This window comes from Marmota flaviventris, chromosome 10 (assembly GCF_047511675.1).
Source record: "Marmota flaviventris isolate mMarFla1 chromosome 10, mMarFla1.hap1, whole genome shotgun sequence".
NCBI lineage: Eukaryota > Metazoa > Chordata > Mammalia > Rodentia > Sciuridae > Marmota > Marmota flaviventris.
Genome location: NC_092507.1, coordinates 106187534 through 106208986, shown reverse-complemented (window position 1 = coordinate 106208986; position 21453 = coordinate 106187534). Strand labels below are relative to the sequence as shown.

Below are 21453 nucleotides of genomic sequence, written 5' to 3'. Positions count from 1 at the left end.
TTGAGTTCTATAGTTTCCTTATTCAACTTTTGTTTGGAAGATCTGTCCATTGGTGAAAGAGGTGTGTTGAAGTCTCCCATGATTATTGTATGGTGGTCTATTAGACTCTTGAACTTGAGAAGAGTTTGTTTGATGAACATAGCTGCACCATTGTTAGGGGCATATATATTTATGATTGTTATGTCTTGTTGGTGTATGGTTCCCTTGAGCAGTATGTAGTGTCCCTCTTTATCCCTTTTGGTTAACTTTGGCTTGAAATCTATTTTATTTGATATGAGTATGGACACTCCTGCTTATTTCCGAAGTCCATATGAGTGATATGATTTTTCCCAACCTTTCACCTTCAGCCTATGTATGTCTTTTCCTATCAAATGCGTCTCCTGTAGGCAGCATATTGTTGGGTCTTGTTTTGTGATCCATTCTACTAGCCTGTGTCTCTTAATTGGTGAGTTTAAGCCATTAACATTTAGGGTTATTATTGAGATATGGGTTGTTCTTCCAGCCATATTTGTTTATTTCTGTTACTAAACATGGTTTGTTTTCCTCTTTGATTATTCCCCCCCCCTTTACTGTCCTACCTCCCACTGTTGGTTTTCATTGTTATTTTCCATTTCCTCTTCCTGTAATGTTTTGCCGAGGATGTTTTGAAGAGATGGTTTTCTAGCTGCAAATTCTTTTAACTTTTGTTTATTCTGGAAGGTTTTAATTTCATCTTCCATCCTGAAGCTTAATTTTGCTGGATAAACAATTCTTGGTTGGAACCCATTTTCTTTCAGTGTTTGAAATATGTTATTCCAGGATCTTCTAGCTTTTAGAGTCTGTGTTGAAAGATCAGCTGTTGTCCTGATTGGCTTACCCCTAAATGTAATCTGCTTCCTTTCTCTTGTAGCTTTTAAAATTCTCTCCTTATTCTGTATGTTGGGCATCTTCATTATAATGTGTCTAGGTGTGGATCTCTTATGATTTTGCACACTCGGCGTCCTGTAGGCTTCTAGGATTTGGGATTCTGTCTCATTCTTCAAGTCTGGGAAGTTTTCTCGTATTATTTCATTGAATGGATTGCTCATTCCTTTGGTTTGGACCTCTATACGTTCCTGTATCCCAATGACTCTTAAGTTTGGTCTCTTTATGTTTTCCCATATTTCTTGGATGTTCTGCTCATGGTTTCTTAACAGTCTTGCTGAGCTGTCTATGTTCTTTTCAAGTTGAAATACTTTGTCTTCATTGTCTGATGTTCTATCTTCTAAGTGTTCTACTCTGCTGGTAGTATTCTCCATTGAGTTTTTAAGTTGGTTTATTGCTTCCTGCATTTCTAGGATTTCTGTTTGTTTGTTTTTTATAACCTCTATCTCCCTGTATAGTTGATCTTTTGCTTCCTGGATTTGTTTGTGTAATTCATTGTCAAAGTGATCTTTCATTGTCTGATTTTACTGTCTAATGTCTTCCTTGAGACTCCAGATCATCTGAAGCATGTATATCCTGAATTCTTTATCTGACATTCCATCTGCTGCAGCTGTTACCTCTTCTAAAGTTGAGTTGACCTGCATTGCTTGTGGTCCTTTCTTTCCTTGTCTTTTCATACTGCTTGCATTTCTTTCTGCTTGGTGAAACTGTTGTGTTTTTGAAAACTTTCCCCCGTATATATTTATATTGCTCTTGTATAGTTGAAAAGTCTCCCTTGCAGGGTCGGGCGGCGGTCTGCCAACCTTGCAGGCACGGGCGGCGGCTCTGCTCTGCCCCTCCTCCAATTGGTGTGACGTGTGTACCACGCCCGCGGACCCCTGGGCCTGTTCTGCCGGTAGGTCGCAGGTCTGCCTACCTTGCAGGCGCGGGCGAAAGCTCTGCTCTGCCCCTACTCCAATTGGAGTGACGTGTGTACCACGCCGGCAGGCCACCAGGCCTTATCCGCCGGTCGGTTGCAGGTCTGCCTACCTTGCAGGTGCGGGCGGCGGCTCTGCTCTGCCCCTCCTCCAGTTGGTGTGACTTATCTACCACATCCGCGGTCCGCTGGGCCTGTTCCGGGCGCGGGTGAAGTCTCTGCTCTGCTCCTACTCCAACTGGGGTGACGTGCCTACTACCCCGGCCGGCCGCTGGGCCTGTTCCAGCGGTCGGTCGCAGGTCTGCCTACCTTGCAGGCACGGGCGGTGGCTCTGCTCTGCCCCTACTCCAAATGGGGTGACGTGTCTGTCGCGCCGGCAGGCCACTGGGTCTGTTCCGCTGGTCGGTCACAGGTCTGCCTACCTTTCGGGCGCGGGTGGCGGCTCTGCTCTGCCCCTATTCCAATTGGGGTGTCGTGACTACCACGCCGGCAGGTTGCTGGGCCTGTTCCGGGCGCGGGCGGCGGCTCTGCTCTGCCCCTACTCCAGTTGGGGTGACGTGTGTACCATGCCGGCAGGCCACTGGGCCTGATCCGCCGGTCTGTCGCAGGTCTGCCTACCTTGCAGGCGCGGGCGGCGGCTCTGCCCTGCCCCTCCAACCACTCCCGCAGACCGCTGGGTCTGTTCTGCCAGTCGGTCGCAGGTCTGCCTACCTTGCGGGCGCGGGTGGTGGCTCTGCTCTGCCCCTACTCCAATTGGGGTTACGTGACTACCACGCCTGCGGGTCGCTGGGCCTGTTCCGGGCGCGGGCGGCGGCTCTGCTCTACCCCTCTGGCTTGATGACAAAGTGAGAGAGACTCGGGTGTTTGTGACTCACTTTCTTTACCAGGAGACCAACTGTTTCTGTCGCCGCTGGTATCGATGAAGTTCTCTCCTCCGCCGCTTTCTGATGACATTAGATCTCTGCCATGTTGGTATCCCATGCGAATGGCAGCATTTCGTTCCCTTTGCCGGGTGACCAAAGCAACGGGTGAGTCCTGACCGGCCCTCTCAAGCCCCGTCTCAGTCCTGTTGCCACTGCCTGTGAAGGCTCGGTTGGTATTTACCTCCACAGTATTCAGCAGGACTCGGACCAAGAAGCAGTTTCCGCGGGTTCTTTATCCCTGGGCCAGAGCAGTTCCGGGAGCCGGAATTCGGCCGCTCCGTGCTCGGTGTATGTTCTGATAAGAGCACGCTCCAAGAAGCAGTTTCCGCGGGTTCTTTAGCACTGAGCCTGAGTAATTTGTCTACGAGCCGCAGGCGAATGGCAGCCTGAAATTACCTGTTCTATGGCTGAATGAGCTGCGATCAGGGATGGTGACATCAGCTCTCCAAGATGGTGGCCGCTGGCTTCCTCTGTGGTCTGACCGGTGTGGAGAACCGAATTGGACCGCTTCCTTCCCCCGTCTCAAACCCAGAATTCAGCACTGAGTACGGTGATTTCACAGCTGGCAGAAGCCTGCAGAGCTGTATCTTTGCGTGGCTATCTCCTTGTTTCCCAGCGCGCGCCTCAGACTCTAGCCGCGGGGCGATTTGCTGAATAAGCAGCGTGACCCTCCGTGCGGACAAATCTCTCGCGTTTGAGCCCCTGTAGCTGATCCTCGTGCGATGGAAATCCTTCCTCTAGGTTTTGGAGCACCCCAATTTTGCTGGAAATTCCTAACAAGATTGCTTTTAGGCGTTCTAACTCGTCATTCTCCCACACAGTGACGCGGTACATGGGGGTAATGCACTCCCTTCGCCGCCATCTTCTGCTCGAAATGTTATTTTCTTTTTTCTAACATGTGTTTTCCAGATTTCTTCCTTTGTGACTATTAAAGTCAATACATGTTTTGTTAGTTTGTTTTTCACAAACAAAAACTGGCTATGAAGGAAAGGAGGGACTATGGGCAATCACAGGACAGTATTATGAGTATTATTATTTCTTTAGATTGTAGAACTTGAACCTGGTGTTATTTGATAAGTGGAAATGTCAATAAAGGAGAGGCCTAATGTATAAGGAAGCGGGAAGGTAACTGGCTTCATGGGCATCCTCAAGAGGAGAGAGGGAATGAGACCCAGAGCAGAGAAGAAAGAGGTTAACTTTCAACAGAGAAGCGCACTTCTTTGGTACTAAGGAAAAGAAGTCAGGGATGATACTGCTATGTCCCCGTTCTTTGCTTGCTACCTGTGACAGCCCTGGAACTGAAGGAAGGGAGCATGTTTTTAAACTTCTTTCTTTCTAACGTGAATTGACTCATTTAGCCGTGTGGCTAAGTAGATTTGAGACAACTGAATGACTACATGTTTCATAAGAATAACTCTATATTGAAAAACATATTGAATGTATTTTAACTTAAGCTGTGCATAATTTCTTTTTGTAAGTTTTGTGCTCGAATAATTTCTTCCTTAAATGAGTAGTGGAGATTTCTAGTCATCAAGAACTGCAAACTTGACGGGTGTTCAGGAAAGAATGTGGAACTCTTTGTTTCAGGTTAAATACTGAAAAATTAGAAAAAAATAGACATTTTTGTTGCAGATTTTATTTTTTCCCTTTATTTTCCTTTTCTTGTTGAGATAATACTGTGAACCTTGGCTTGATAAAGTACCATTTAATTATTAAAAAAAAGAGAGAGAGAGAGAGAGAGAGAGAGCTGAGGTGAAGAAGAGGAAGATTGGAAGAAGTGCTTCAGGTTGACTCCCATTTTCTGCAGTATATAAGGAAGCCACGGTCTATAGGAGTGTTTCTGAAACTTTTTCCCGGATGTAATATAAGCAGAAGAAACCGTGTCTTAGTCTTTACTTCCACCAACCCATTTTAGGGGCTGATGCAAAGTGGTTGCTCCAGGAATGTTTGTTGACTCAATGAAGTATGAAAAGAGACGTGAGGATTTGGTGAGGGTTTTGTGTAGCTTATGTGGGTATCAGAGGAAGCCCACCAGTGACAAGAAAAGGATTTGAGTAGTCTGAGGATGCAGTTGGGTTGAGAGCATACCTCTACTTAAAAGGACTCCAAATTTTGAAACCAGGGAAACAAATAATGGTTACAGGTGATCTATTTTGTTCTCTGTCCAGTTTTTCCCATGTCCATGATGGTCCTTTGAATCCAGGCTTCACAGTCTCTTATGGGCATAATGATAAAAACCCACAGCCCACTTGGCCACCAAAAGAGAGAATGGTCCTCTAACTCCCCAGACCTGGCCCGCATAGACAGTTTTTGTTTAAGTTGAACCTATACAGACTTTTTAGTTTCTTAATAGGTAATGCCTACCTTGCATAGTTAATTGGATAGAGTATGTAGAAAATCTTTTAAACTGTAAGTGACAGTATAAAAATAAAGGGTTCTTATTTTAGGGATATTTATTTTTCTTCACTGAAAGTAAGAAGAGGCCTCAAATTTTCATATACCTCAGGTCTCAGAGAAACAACTTCCTCCAGCCAGATTTTAGGGCTCTGAGCAGCTACTGGCCTAAATAGGGAAACCAAAAGAAGAGAATTGTATTTTTCCCAAAATTGCATTTTTGCTTAAAGGTTACCAGGATGATGTTACCTGAGAGGAATGGTTTAAATATGGGCAGAAGCTGACATAGGTTAGCTCTCACAGAAGAATGATCTGTAGAGAAGGAAAGGATTGGATGAGGGGGATGATTCACACATACAAGCAGTTTTCATTCCTTCTTCTTCTTCTTCTTCTTTTTTTCAAAACAGAATTGCATTGATGAAATTGAGACCATGATCAGTGTTAAGCTCCAGCTCATCGGAATTGTCGGTATTGGAATTGCAGGTCTCACGGTGAGAAAGTTCCAGAACTTACCTTTTTTGCCCTCTAAGGAGCCTCAAACTTTTGCATACGATTTTTCTTGAAGTGTGAGATGGCAGTATCTTTTTTTTATTTTGAGGCATCACATCATTTTATTCATTAAATAACCACATCATCATAACCATAACTATAATAATTAATAATTGCTTAATATAATCCAATCCATACACAGTGTTCAAATTCCTAATTGTCCCAAAAAAATGTATTTAGGTATAACATTTATGTCAGGATCTCAAAAAGTCTCACTTTTTGTGATGTTAATTTTTTATTTTGAAATAACTCCAAACTTACAGAACAGTTGCAAGAAAAGCACACACACAAACACACACACACAAAAACCCTCCTATTAGTCATCCATAAATCCCCATTCAAGTTTGTTAACTGTTCTCATATCTTTTAATAGCAAAAGGATTCTTAAAATGTTCTTTTCAATCCTTTCGAGAACCTTGACTGCATTTCATCCTTTCTTTACTTTTATGACTTGAACATTTTTTAAAATTATAGGCTAGGTATTTTGTAGCATATTCCTCAATTTGAGTTTGTCTGCTGTTTCCATATGCTAAGTATGAAGTTATGAATTTGGGGTAGATATGTGACAGAAATGACTCTGCTTTTCTCACTGTACCTCTCAGGTGCCACAAGATGTCATTTTGCCCCATAGTTAGGAATGTTAAGTGTCTTCTCATCAACAAAGTAGTATCTTCCAAGATCTGCCCATTTTAAGTTGTTCTTTCTTCCTTCATAGATAATGTTTTATGGAAAAATGCTTGGAGACCATGTAAATATCCCGTTCCACACCCACTTTGATGCAGTAATTTTAGCACCCATTATGTTTCTTAGATAGCAGTATTTTAAAAGAGAATTCTCATAAAGGACAAAGACATTTATTCATGGTACATTTTCTAAGAACAAAGTTAATTAAATACATCAATAATTAGTCCTCTAAGATATGATATAAATTTCAACATTGACCTAATTGTGACCTTGAGCTTATCAGCACAATAACATCTATTTTAAGGCCACCAATATTAAGTTAGGTAAGTGATTTTCAATTCAAAATAGCATAATATCACCCTGATCTCTCTTAACTATGATTTGAAGCAGCAGCACAGCACAGTGACTAATAGGACAAGCTCTGGAATCACATGATTTGGATTCAACTCCTCACTCCACTATTTACGAGCCCTGGAATTGTATCTTAATTTTTCTATGCCTCAGTTTCCTCTTTTGTAAAATGGGCTTTTTGGTGGTATTGAGGATTGAACCCAGGGCCTCATACATGGGAGGCAAGTGCTTAGTACAGTGTATCACTAAATTTCCCAAGATGAGCTTGAACTTGTGATCCTCCTGCCTCAGCCTCCTAAGTAGCTATGATTACAGGTGTACACCATCACCCCCAGCTAAAAATTGGGATTTTAATATACCAAATTATAAGATTGTTGTGAAGATTAAATGGGATATTACATATAAACTATTATTACAAATTAATTCATATAAAGCCTGTGGCACATATGGCACTCAATAAATGCCAACCGTTCTGAGTGTTCCCAAATCTAGAAACTAGGCGAAGGGTCAGCATATGAGAGAGTGTGAGGCATAATGTTTCCAGGTGGCTTGGGACTCCTGAAGTACAAAAGAAGAGTATAATAGAGGAGCTGATAGCCATGGACAGGTATGTAGGAATGACCAGAGATGACACTGGAGGGGTATGAGGTGCACATGATTGAGGTATTTTTAATGTGCCCTTCTGAGAAATTTGGCTTCATTTCTAAGGAGAGGGGAGTCTTTGAGGTTTAGAAAGATGTGATGCAGCCATGAGGGAAAGATTGGAGTAAGGCGAGATTGGAGTCCAGGAGGCCAGTGAGGAGGTGATTTCCATTGTCCAGAGATTAGGTGATGATAACTAATGCCAAGCCAGTATATACTCTCCAGACATCTATAAAGATTGGCTCTCAGCCCTCACTAAAGTGTGAAAACAGTGAGGAAATCCATGAACTGGTAGTTCTCAGGGGACACACAAGCACTTTTCCCCTTTTCTGAATTTAGTGCACAGAGAGGCAGGACAGTGGTTGAAAACACTATGCTGAGAACCCCTAAACTCAGCAACATCTGTCAGACCCTCCCCATCTGATCCAGGGCTAGCTTGGATGCAATTTCTGCAGCTCCTCAAAGACAATCTTGAGGCAGGTGGGTTGAAAACATTCTATAATGGAGGTATAAATAGAGTCTCCAAACTATTCTACAATCTCAACAAATAAACAGCCGAAAGAAGTCACCCATGACTCTTGACAGCAGCAGGCTGAGACTGAAGAAGTTTCTTTCTGAGGGCATCTCTTCAGAGTACTACCAACCTTATGACCATGGTGTGTTAGCTAATTTTTCTATTACGGTGACAGAATACCTCAGATAAACCACTTAAAAAGAGGAAAGTTTACAGCTTCAGAGTTTTAGTCCATGGTCATTTGGCCCCAGAGCTCTTTGGGCCCGTGCAGAGAATCATGGTGGGGAACATAAGGTGGAACAAGGCTGCTTACTTCATGGCATCTGGGAAGCAAAAGAGAGAAAGGAGGGACTGGGATCCTAATATCCTTCCTTATGTTAGGCTCTATCTTGTAAAGATTTACCACTTCCTAATAGCTGGGGACCAGCCTTCAATACAATTATCCTTTGGGGGATATTTAATTATTTTGTTGTTTGTTCTAATAAGGTGAGAGTCGCCCAGTGTAATCAGTTAACCAAATGTCCATTAGGTGTCTCCCTGCCACACGCTAGTAGTGAGTTCTGACAGCCAGAAGCATGAAATCCTGCTATGCCCTTACTTAAGTCTGCAGGGCTCTTCCAGAACAACTGGTTATTCATGCCTTGTTGTGTTTAGCATTTACAGATCTTAGTCTGACTTATGATGGAATGAATTAATGAGAGTTATGGTGCCAATTTTTAAAAACTAAAACTTGACAGTCATTTACGAAAGGACATCCACAGACAGAGTTCCACAGGCTCTGCACAAACATCGAGGAAATGATTGAAGACAGGAACAATCTTCTGGAATTCTTCTGTTCAAACCATGGAAGTGGATATTGAGTTGGCCCAAGTATTTTGCTTCTCAGAGAACTATTCAAGAGGTAGAAGAAGTTAGGAATATCATAGTTCAAATACTTCCATTTGTACTTTGGTAAAAATATTGAGTTAAATAGTGAAGAATTATTTGAACATCAAAATGGGCCAGGAATGAAGACATGCCCCACACTTTGGTATGAATTTAAAGCTTTTCTAGCAATAGAAAACTATTTGGACCATAAGTATCTTTAAACAACAAGAAGTTATGAACACATTTTTCAAATGAATACCTAAATGATCTAGGATTAACCTTAAAATATACAACTCCAAAACCAGTTAGTATATCAATCTTTTACAACTATTAAGACCTGTTTTATAAGCCAGAAACAGTCCTTTTCTTAAAACAGAGACTTGTTATTTGTTAACAATAATAATATAATAATGCATTTTAAGCAGCGAATAAAGAACTATTGCTCCGTAGCCATCTTCAAGGAACACATAAACATATAAACCAGTAATTATTGATTGTAATTGTTACTTATTAACTTGAGTTGGACACCTAAGCAGTTTGCTGACCTTTTAATCAAATAATACACATTTGAAAGTCACTAACAAGTGTTCCTTCTGTTTCAGATCTTTGGCATGATATTCAGTATGGTCCTTTGCTGTGCAATACGAAACTCACGAGATGTGATTTGAAGCTACTTCATCATGAAAATTGCAATCTAGAGTTTTCATACTAAATGTCACAGGAGCTGTCTCTCAGCTCATTTTTAATGTTAAGAGGACATTAGAATCTAAAATAATTTACTGTTGATTGTACATTTGCACATGTATGTACGTCTGGCTCATTACTGGTTTGCCCCTTGAGTGAATGGTATGTTGACTGGGAACATAGTCACATGTGAGCCGTGTGTTTCTGGTATATACATTATAGAAATCTGTTGGCTGGGAGTTCCTGATTCTTGTTCTGTAAGAGGAATAACCTATTTAACTACCAGAAAAAGATCAAATAGCTTTGAGAAACTTTTAAAACCTGGATGTTCAGAAAATGTGATAATGGTTCAGTTTCTCAGACATCAGCCAGGAAAATTAGATGCATACAGAGAATTTGGGGATTTCTACTTAATGGAAGCAATAAGCTACAGAATTGAGAGATCATGGTGCAGTGTTGAAATTGACTCTGTCTGATTATAGGGTTTCCTAGGGTTTTTTAATATATATTCTCTCCCCCAAAATACAGTAAACCACAGTTTTAAAACTAACACATCTGTAAAACTAAATATAGCATGGAAAATCTAATTTGAATAAGTCATGCTTTCCTAGTATTTAAAAAAAAAAAAGCAAAAACAAAACCTCCCTCTGGAAAGAGTAGTCACACAGACAATCATGTGCCCTATAAAAGTATTTATAGAACTGAAAAAAAAAACTTTTAAGGCAATATTTTTGTTCTTATACAAATGCATGTAAGTATTGCTTTATCCCTTTCTTTTTCTGACTCTGCTCTGAACTACTGCAACCCTCATATCCTCAAAAGGGCTTTTATCTTGAACTCTTCTATGTTTCTCCAAACATGAGAATAGAACAACTAAAGCAAGAAGTCTGGCAGTTGCAAATTGTAGGAAAGAAATTTTTTATTGTAACTTTGAAATACCTCATAACTTGAGTTTACATATTTTCCTAATTTTTTGTACTTTTCTTATTTATTCACCTAGAGAGAATTCTTCATATATTCATAACTACGGTTTTGACCACTTAAATAAAAAAAAAATCCTGCACAATTAGATATTATTTTATGAGCATCAGTGGCCAAATAAAAACATCTCTGAGTTGTATACCCAAAATAAAGAGAAGTTCAGGAAACAAAAATACTTATATACAAACATACGCAATACAAATATATTCCTTTCTATGCAAGTCCCCTATGAAAATAAAATCTTCAGGTTTGTTATTTTTTTGGTCTTAATTCTTGATTTTAAGTAAGGAAATCCACATTTAGGACCTAAATTGGCCTATTTGTCAGTAATTTTTAGCAATTTGTTACATTTAGTAAATCATGGATTTTTTTTAATTGCATTTCAAAAAGTCACACAAAAGTGAAAATATGGGGGACTTTGGAAATTCCCAGTGAGCTTCTTATAAATGTGAGAACACAAAACTTTGGCTGTGCACTAAGAGGAAGTGCCAGGTTCCCAAGAACCTTAACAAACATTTTGCTGAAAAGATATAACTGCTCAAAGTAGTGGTTATGAAGCACCACAACTTCTTTCAGCCATACTTGCTATTGCTACTAACTTTGGAGGACAACTTTTCTAGGGAAAAAAAAAGTCAGATTGGAAGCAAGCTAAAAACTTAATTGTGCATGGCTACTTTGCTGTGTCTATAGCTAAAAAAAAAAAGATTTAAGAAAATCACTTCATGAAATAAATATTTGCATTCTAATAGTTGAAAAACGTAACCTTTTAAGCAAAGTTTAGAAACTAGTTCATCTGTTCCCCTAAATGACAGGAGATAGGTCCAAGTGTATACTCAGGTTCCTCCAGCTCAGAATTATCTTTTATTCCACAAAAAATAAATTTCATTCCATATCTGAATTAACAATCTTAAAGAAGACTACGGTATTAAAAGTGAAAGAGTAGAAATAAATTAATTTTTTAAATGTTTAAAAAATTTTGTTAAAGTACAAGACTAGAAATCTGTTTCATATATGATTAATGTGCCCTTTTAGGGGGTTAAGCTTTCCAAAATAAGTGCCATAAGTAAAATTAGAAAATTCCACTGCTAAGTGAGGGTAGATTTTATATGTGTGTATATACACACACATGCATACAGAGACATAGTTTCATATAGATAGAAAATCCCTATATACCTTGAATCTATATCTATATCTATATATATATATCTTGAAAACATTTGAGTGTATATACATCTATAATTTGAATACATGTACACATATATGTATGTGCACATATATGTATGTCTATATATCTATACATATGCACACACTTGTATACATAATATTTCAGTTATTTGTTTACCTGAACTAATTGGAGATCAGACACAAACATTTTCTTAAACCCCTGGTGCCAAGGCACTGAATTAAAACTTCTTAATGATGAAATATTTTAAGTTATTTTAAATTAAATTTTCTATGTATTGGAACTGCTTGTCTGAGTTATCTTAAAATCCTTGTATATCTTTTGACACATCTTCACACAACTTATTTAAATGTTTGTTACTATCAATAACCAAACAATATGGTATATGAAACAACTGGTCATCTTCCTATAATGTTATTAAGAGCTGAATATTTTCAAAAGCAATACCCTAAAGACTTTCATTGCATATAGTTGTATTTCAACTACTATTTTTTAATCCAAGTTGAACTTCTCTTCTCCAGAATAGCTTCTTTGTTATCTGTGGCTTAATCGGTAAGATTGTACAATGACCCAGGGTACAGTGTGGTCCTTCATGCAGTCAATGACAATGTTGCTCTCCTTTTTCTGTGAGCAATGTCTAAAAGGAGTGGCTGGGTGAGAATGAGGCTGGTGGGAAGATGGGTGAAGAGGGAAGCAACTTTTCTAAAGTTTATCAAAGATTAAAAAGAAGAGCCACTCTTCTGTCACACGCAAAAGGTGGCTTCCATTGTTCTGGGAGCAGCCTTTAGGGCTTCAATAGGTGCACATTATATCCTTCTTGGTTCCTGGACTCCTTGCCATCCTCTTTGACCACCAGCTTCTCAATCTCAGAAACCTAGTTTTCCCCAAACCTGTGGGAGAACACTCAAGGGCCCTTGAAGTTAGCTGTATTTTAGTTTGGGATCATCAAAATCAAATTTGTGTTAATATGTATTTTAAGAGAGACAAAAGTTTTTTACTTTCTTTCAACATGATTCTTCATTTTTTTTCTTTAAATATATAGGTACATAGTATCTGTAGCTATAAGTATCCCTTTAAAGGTGAAACACCTACACCAATACAGAGTGTTATTAATTTGGGGTATCCTTATTATAACAAGAAAAGCGAAATATATTCCAGGAACCATGTTCAGATGGCTATCCCTTGGAAACAGAAAAAGCATGAAGGATAGAAGTAACATGTCCTATACTTTGTCATTGATGTTGATTTCATGAAGTGTTTAGCTAATGTGCCAAAAACGCTTCCAAAACGTTCATATTTGTTTTGGGGGTTTTCCCTCTGTGTAACTTATGATGGCTTTTATTTATATTAAATAATATAAATTAGCCAGGCACAGTGGCACACACCTATAATCCCAGCAATTTGGGAAACTGTAGTAGGAGAATCCCAAGTTTGAGACCAACCTAGGCAATTTAGTGAGACCTTATCACAAAATAAAACTTAAAAGAAAAAAACATAATAATAAAGGTTGGGATGTAGCTTGGTGGCAGTGCACCCTGTATTCAATCTCCAGTATCACAATAAATAGAAATTTAAATCAAAGTAAAACAACCAATATAAAGTGTTTAGTACACCTGGCAACTAGTGAATATTAGCTACTGCTATAATTATTATGTTAATTCTCCTGAGTTTTGTTAACTATAAATAATTTTCTAAAAATCATATAGAATTGAAGATACTTCTGTATGATTCCAGTTATCTATAGGAACATATTCATTTGTTGAATTATCGAAGAGCATTTGATATATTTCCCAAACCTATTTTAATTCAAAAACTTGATATCAATAGCCAAAGTCCCTATGCTCTTCTCTGGGCCTGCTCCACATTGTAAGATGCACCCACATTAATATTGGAATTGCTTTTGTAACTTTGTTTGGGATTACTCTTTTGTGCATTGTGGAACATTTTATAGGACTACTAATGTGGTATGATGGGCAAGGCAAGTCTGCTTGCTGTCACAAGCTTAGAGTGCAGAAAAGCTGGTGGGTATATTGAGACAAGTACTATGATAATCATTAATCCAGAGAAGACCCACTCAAAGTTGGGAAGAAGATCAGGGGAGAGACATCTCCTGAATGTTAGGGTCTCTAAACTGAATGCTAAAAATCCCTTACAAATTAGCCAAGTCAAAAGTGGTAGGGGAAGAGGAAAAAAGAAGAGGGTTTGTGGGGAAAGCGTGCTGAAGACCCTGAAATACACAGAGCATAAAAACACTGAACATGTCGACAGCTAATGTTTGTCCTGTGGTCATGGGTGAATTTTTAAACAGTGGCAGAAAACCAAACTTGAATCTTTTTTGTTGTTGTTGTTGCTTTTACTATTATACTATCATACATGCATAGAATATAATTTGCTCCATTTCAATCCCCAGTATTTCCTCTTTCCCTTCACTCCTCCCTCCCTTTTCCCTTCCTCTACTCTACTGGTCCTCCTCCTATTTATTGTTTTTCTAAATTAGTGCCTTATAGATGTACCTAAAGGTAAAGATCACTCAGCTTAAATATAAGGAGTGATTGGATGGCAAAGACCTGACTTATAAGAATTTCTAACTAATGTACTAGAAACCCTCATAGGAAGTAGACTTAAGAGAAATTAGATTTGAGGAATCAGAAAGGAGAGGAACCTAGGTTTCTGACTCAGTAGCTGGAAAATACTGCTGCACAGGAAGAAAAGTAGATTGGATCAGAGATGTAGGAGATGACTTCCTCTACCAGTAGAGTAGAGGAAGGGAAAAGGGAGGGAGGAGTGAGGAGAAAGAGGAAATACTGGGGATTGAAATGGAGCAAATTATATTCCATGCATGAATGATAGTATAATAGTAAAAGCAACAACAACAACAAAAAAGATTCAAGTTTGGTTTTCTGCCACTGTTTAAAAATTCACCATGACCGCAGGACATCCAAAAGAAAATACACACAGCCAGTGGATACACAGCCCTGAAGTTCAGAAAATTTTGCACTAAAACTGCAGTTCAGGAATCATCCACATAAAAGTGATAGTACTGACATTTGAACAAGATGAGCCACTTCTCATGATTAAATCCCCAGAGAAAAATCAAGCTGAAAAAATTAGAATCAAATACTCTTATTAAAAGTATGCAACAATTCTTTACTCTCCACCCGTTTCTTAATCTCAGGCCAGAGAGTCTCTTAGCTTCCCATGTTCCGTTAGTAGCTGCCATATAACATCTTAATGCAACTCTAACTAGTTCAGCAATAAAGTATTGGTTTAAGCATGAAGCCAACTTCAGATTATGAAATGGATGTAATTCCTTAGGACATCCAAGGACAAATTCATACAAAGCCAAGTTTCTTATATGCTCTACACTTAATAGTGTTCAAACGGTTAATAGAACACATAAGATTATTATAGCTCTAGCCCTTCTTTCATGAAGTTTAGAATTTTCACCCTATGGCATTAAGCAAAATTACTAAGAAAAATACAGTCCAGACTTACATTACCACTGCTTGCTAAAAACCATAGTATAGATTTTGAGTCATTATGGAGAAAGGTAGAAAGAAAAGGCATGAAAAAATTAGAGAAGGTTGATTTCATCCTCATTAAGACGAATTATAAATGCCATGGCTATGTTATATTGTGAACAGAGATATGTGACTTCCACTGGGAAACAGAGAGATCAGGGAAGATCAAAACTAAAAGGTATCCTGTGTATTGAACCATTAGTTACTCACTATTGCCCTTACTAAAATAGTTTCAAATTGTAGAAGTCAAATTGTAGTGGACTGAGAAGAGAATGCAAAGTGAAGAAGTAGATGGTAAATATAGCAGGCTTTTTTATTTAAAAACAAAACAAAACAAAACAAAAACTTGGCATAAGAATTTAAGATGTGAGAGGACAAATAATTAGAAAATTACATAAGGCCAAGAAAAGTTTGTTTTCTTTTTCTTTTTTTTTTTTTTTTTTTTAGGATGGGAAGAGATCTATGGATGCTTCACACTGAAGATGTGTCAAAAAAGAGGAAGTAGGAAAAGATACAGGAGGAAACAGCAAGGTGCTGGAGAAGATGGGGGATGGGATCAGGAACATCTTCTGAAACTAGTGGGAAAGATGCTGGATCAGTAAGGCCTTTTCAGGTGAGGTGTCAGAAACCCAAGTCTAGTTACAGAAAAGGAAAGAGAAGGTTTAATGGTGAAATTTTAGAGTGAAAATAAAGGTTTTAAGGATGAAAAAGAAAGTAAAGGCTTAAGAGATGAACTGTGGTTCAATCCATTTGAATTGAAAGTTCGAACAACTTGAACTGAAAGTATGCATAAGAAGAACTTGCAGAGAAAAAGGTGCAACTCTGTGAAGCAGGGACATGGATGCTAAGATGACAGAGGCAGCAGGTAGAAAGGAGATAGCAGAAGTAGAGAACGTGAGACAGAATTGTCTTTAAAAATAAAAACTAGGACTGCTGAGAGGGTAGAGGAAAACCCAACATCGAAAAAAAGTGTTAGCGCAGAAGTGACCTTGATAAAAGAATTTTAATTGCACTTAAAGACTCAGACTTGCTGCTCGTAAGTAAAAAAAAAAAAGAGGCAATTTCTATATAAAAGAGCTTCAGTTACCAGAATTTCCTGCCAATAAATTCATCCTGGTACATTCACTTATTCCTAAAGAGTTTGGTCTTTAGAAAAACAGAGATGCTGCTATACTGATCCCAAATCCATCTAAGTTATAAAAGAATTCTTTATATTTCAGAGTCAAATGAGGAATAAGAGATTTTTTTCCCCTGAAAGCACTGAGTTTCAAACTTCTTCTGCCAAGAACTGACTCCTCTAAACTTTAGTTTGAATCACTTCAGAAATATTCCATTTTCCATCTTTCCCCTGTTGTGCAAGCAATGATTCTCTAACTTTCCCTTTCTAAACTTTATCCATTCTCCTTTTCTTAAACCAAGAGATGCCAAGCCCCTCCAAAACAGCACATCATATTCTCAAGTTTCTGGATCCAACTGAAGCAAATAACTGGTCATCCCAATCCTTAAGCTCCATACTAAGGCTTTTTCTGTCTTGGATAACTCCACTTTCAAGAATAGTTTAATATAATTCATGTGTGCCTCTATCCAAATAGATTGTCTTCAGTGGAAGAAACAACTTGTCTCTCCTGCACCCACTCTAGAGTTCTATGGCTCAGGATGGTACAGGCCCATCATACACATGTCCAGGTCTGGCTGTCTCACTGCAAGTTGAGGAAACCTACTTAAGTTATTAAAATCTCCATCTGGACTATTATGAGTGGCCTCCCTAAAACTCTTGGTCTTTCCAGGGTTCGAGTCCTTGGAAAAAAAATGTTTTTCAGAATACGTGAAAGTCATTTGTGGCTAGTACCAATTAGATTGAACATTAGACTTTTTACTCATTAATTAAAAATCTGTATTTGATAAACAGTTTTAAGTGATAGGTAGATTTAAGCATCCATGTTATCCACAGATAGGAGAACCCAAAGCCCCAGATTAATATTTGGAGATTATAAAAATATTAACTTCAGATATTAAGGCAAAAATAACGTAGGTTCTTAACTCTTTTGTATATAAATGCACATCTGTTTCCTCCCAGGGGCAAATCAGGGGTTTGGTACTAATTTATCTGCACCGCATCATCCTCCCCAAGGGCACTATCAGCAGACAGACATTTACAAGATACCCAGTGGAATTTAACCAGTGATTGGGATACAGCAAAGCCAAATGGCCCTAATGACAATTAGTTTTCACTTTGATGATGGCAGTGAGCATGGAAAGTAATGGACAAATACAGGATAGTCTTTTTGAGGTCAAGTCTGCAAGCCACTAGACCTCTCTCAATTCAATTGTCTGTTGAAACCAAACTCTCAGAGAATCTAATGGAGGAAAAGAAAATAAAGAGCCATTTACTAAGCATATTCACCAAAAAAAAAAAAACAATGTTTCAATATTAATGAAGGTTTAGATTAAAATTTAGGATGGTTCTACTCCTTTAAATCCCTTAGCACTCACACCCTGTCCCTAAAACCTTTCATAATTATACTAGTTTTTCATGATATAGAAAGTGAATGTGATATCAAAAGTCAAAACAGTACAAGTAGCTTTTTGTATAAATGCTGGAAAGTATCTCCTGTTACTTCAAGGACTAGGAAGGATTTAGACTTCCACATGTAAAATGATCGTGGCCTCTTTTCTAGGCTTTGTAAATTGACCTTTTGGGGTATAACTTTCATAGGTCAGTTGGCCCACCAGAGTAATTAAATTAAAGAGTTCCATACTCTGCTGAGTTTTGGTGGAGTTTTATCCTGTGCATTTGAATGAGTAGGATAAAGCTTTATATTACATATTTCACATATTCCTTACTGCCTACCTCCATTCCAGCCTGGCTTCTAGCCTTTGGAAGAAAATGTCTCTAGTACCCTGATGCCATGTGTTCCTTCAGCTTCTGATCACATTGCTTTCTCTTCATTGCTGCAGTGGACCCACATTCACCTTCTCTGTCAAGACAAACTCCTGGTCCTCTGTTAGGAGGACCTGCTCAAGTCTGGTTTTCATTAGCACTGCATGTCTCTGTTCTGTTTTACTTCCATTCTCCTCTTTCATGTGAAAACTACAAAAGGCTTTTTCACTCACCTTTTCTTAAGCTCCTTAAGCTCTCTAATGCCTGTGTAAGTATGCACGTGGATGGAATAATACTCAAGATATATACAAGGTATTGTCAAACATAATGACATTTTATTAGGCTTTTTTTTTCCAGGTAAACACATTTAACCAAATCGCAAATTATATTGCTCTTAAAGCTACACAGAAAATCCCAGCAGATAGGACTTCTGAGGTTTGGTGCAGTAGTTTGTCTTGATGGCCTCATGTACACAGTCACTATAATCAGTGTTACATTTGCCGCATTTGCAGCTTACAGCGACAGGGTAGGAGAAATATGGAGCAACATGATGTGGGCATCCTGGTATTTCTACAGTCCTGTAGATGAAGTCTCTATATGTACACACATCTTGGGAGAGGGCATATTTGGGAAGAAACAGCTTGCCGTTGATATCCTGAGAATGAATACATAAGAGAGCATAATATGATAGGACTTTAGAAAACATAGATAATGGAAACAGATGAATGCTGATTCATTATATTTCTTTTTCTTTTTTGTTTTTTTAATTCTAATTTGTTATATATGACAGAAGAATGCATTACAATTCATATTGCACATATAGAGCATAATTTTTCATATCTCTGTATACAAAGTATATTCACAGCATTCGTGTCTTCATACATGTACTAAGGGTAATGATGTCTAACTCATTCCACTATCTTTTTCACCCCCATGCTCCCTCCCTTTCCCTCCCACCCCCTTTGCCCTATCTAGAGTTTGTCTAATCCTCCCCATGCTCCTCCCTCCAAACCCCACTATGAATCAGCCTCCTTATATCAGAGAAAACATTTGGTATTTGGTTTTTCGGGATTGGCTAACTTCACTTAGCATTATACTCTCCAACTCCATCCATTTACCTACAAATGCCATGATTTTATTGCTGAGTAATATTCCATTGTGTATATATACCACATTTTCTTTATCCATTCATCTACTGAAGGGCATCTAGGTTGGTTCCACAGTTTAGCTATTGTGAATTGTGCTGCTATAAACATTGATGTGGCTGTGTCCCTGAAGTATGCTGGGTTTTTTTTGTTTGTTTTTTAAAAAAAATATTATATTGTAAGTTGTAGTTGGACACAATATCTTTATTTCATTTATGTGGTGCTAAGGATCAAACCCAGGGCCTCGCACGTGCTAGTCGAGTGCTCTACCACTGAGCCACAACCCAGCCCCAAGTATGCTGTTTTTAAATCCTTTGGGTATAGACTGAGGAGTGGGATAGCTAGGTCAAATGGTGGTTCCATTCTTTGTCACAAATAACAACTAAGAGAGGATTCCTTCACCCTGTTCCCCAATAACACATCTACACTGAATCCTACAGAGACAAAACTGATACCTTCCTTTCTTTTATCCCTGATTATGGGAATAAGATAAGCTTAAACAAATATGGATAGCAAAACTATTATAAATTTATCTGTACCCATTTTGCTGAGTAAATCCACATAATATTATAAACTGTGTGCTCTACTTTTAAGGAGCCAATAATCATTGGATTTGGAAAATGAGGTTGTCATTTACCTCATTTCCTTTACAGATAGGAATGAACTGCTTCTATGTTTATATAATTTATGTCCAAAAGTGAGATGAACTACATACCCGTGTCATACAATATCCAGCACAGATGGTGGTGTTGATGGTTAGGCAATAAGCACACTCTCTCCTATCGACATGCATTGTATACTCGGTTGGAATACAAAAAGTCATTGCTTGCCCACATGCAAGACCAAAAAGCATGGACATCAGGAAGATGGCAGTCATGCTAAAATAAAAGATAAAATTTAAAAACCTATTACATGTATTCTTTCAGAACATTTGGAAGACACATTTGGGAAAAGCTTACATGTTTTTATATACTTAATACTCTCAAACCTTAAAATATACATTTTGATGTGGCTATGATTCACATACTCATAGTAGAGGAGGAGCTCACATTGTAGAGGTCCCGCTTTCAAGTGCCACAAAGCTTGCCAGAGCAAAATGGCAAGCCTGAAGTTAACACAACACAGAGATGCATATGGGAATCAAATGGGAAGTAATTCATTCAGTAGAAATATAATCCAAATAACTACCTTTATAAGAAGTCAATTAATAGTTATCCTTCAGGAAGAGATTTCCTAGAATGGTAGTTTTCTAAAAACTCTGGCCCAATAACTTAAAAGGCCAACAAATCTTTTGTTCATAATCAGAAAGGACAAAGAAACCAAGAAAAGGCATAACCAAATTTTAGTACCATTCCAGTGCAAATAATATTGCATATAATTCCACCATTTCCAGTCAAGGAAGATATCATGAAGCTAGAGAAAGTCCAGAAAAGCGAAACTAAAATTACACTAGTGTTAATAGGCTAACTTAGAAATCTAGGACCCACCTTCTGAACCCATAGAATATTCCTTTAAGATTGAAAGAAGTGGAATTTGACCAAATAAAAGATAATTTTACACAGAAGATATATGAAACTCATTATCTTGAACAGAATATAGAGGCAAAATATATAGTTTGACACACTGAAAATAACACAATCAATGATGATGATCTATTATGAGTAAGAAAGAAATACTAAATGTTTTTTTGCTGCATGGGAAACAACAGAGGATCCCCTTGCAGAAGTAGAACATGCATCTCAATAGAGCCTGTCTAATGGAAAACTTGTTCACTACCAATTGGGCATTGTAATGATCTGGATAATGTTATGACATAATTATTTTTGTTTTGCTACTAAGAGAGGGTAATCAAATTTCAGACTTTGGGATGTAGGTTGATCAGTTCAAAGATTAAGAAGATTTTTTCATTTTACTAATATTGTACAACTAGATAGGGGTGTGTGTGTGTGTGTATGTGTGTGTATGTGTGTGTGTGTGTATGTGTGTGTGTGTGTGTGTTTGGGTTCTTTTTCTTCTCAAGTTTCATTGTCAGTAAAGAAAATACACCCTGTAGTGGAGTAGTATTATCTATGAACACAAGACGTTTTCTCATAATATTAAATAATTATTCACTAAACATCTTTATTTAATCATCAAAAAATTATCAATATTTTCTCAAAACTTTCAATTATATATAAACAGTATCTTTAAGCTAATACCCCTACTTACTGAAACTCATACACACAAGCCTCAGTTAACTAGAATTTGTCTTCAATAAACTTGTAAGGAAAAAAAATGAAGAGCATATTTTTCAGAGGTAATCAGGGATTTATCTT

The 21453-nt window shown here is 38.1% G+C and overlaps 2 protein-coding genes across 3 annotated transcripts in view; one reads left to right on the top strand and one right to left on the bottom strand.

The window, feature by feature from the left end:
- Positions 1–9666, top strand: part of Tspan2 (tetraspanin 2) — a 50725-nt gene extending 41059 nt beyond the window's left edge. The window contains exons 7-8 of one of the 2 annotated variants that reach the window (XM_027940265.2): positions 5544–5627; positions 9346–9666. In XM_027940265.2, the coding sequence (XP_027796066.2) occupies positions 5544–5627; positions 9346–9411 (150 nt within the window). In that variant the 3' untranslated portion in view covers positions 9412–9666. Of the gene's footprint in view, positions 1–2706; positions 2834–5543; positions 5628–9345 lie in introns of those variants that run through there. The other variant, XM_071618221.1, reaches the window with a different exon arrangement.
- Positions 9667–18393: 8727 nt separating this feature from the next.
- On the bottom strand, positions 18394–20015 carry Tshb (thyroid stimulating hormone subunit beta). The gene is made up of 2 exons (XM_027940340.3): positions 19854–20015; positions 18394–18648 (listed from the first exon to the last, which is right to left on the bottom strand). Exons 1-2 carry the CDS (start codon positions 20013–20015, stop codon positions 18394–18396), a joined length of 417 nt encoding a protein of 138 aa, XP_027796141.1.
- Between the last annotated feature and the right edge of the window lie 1438 nt (positions 20016–21453).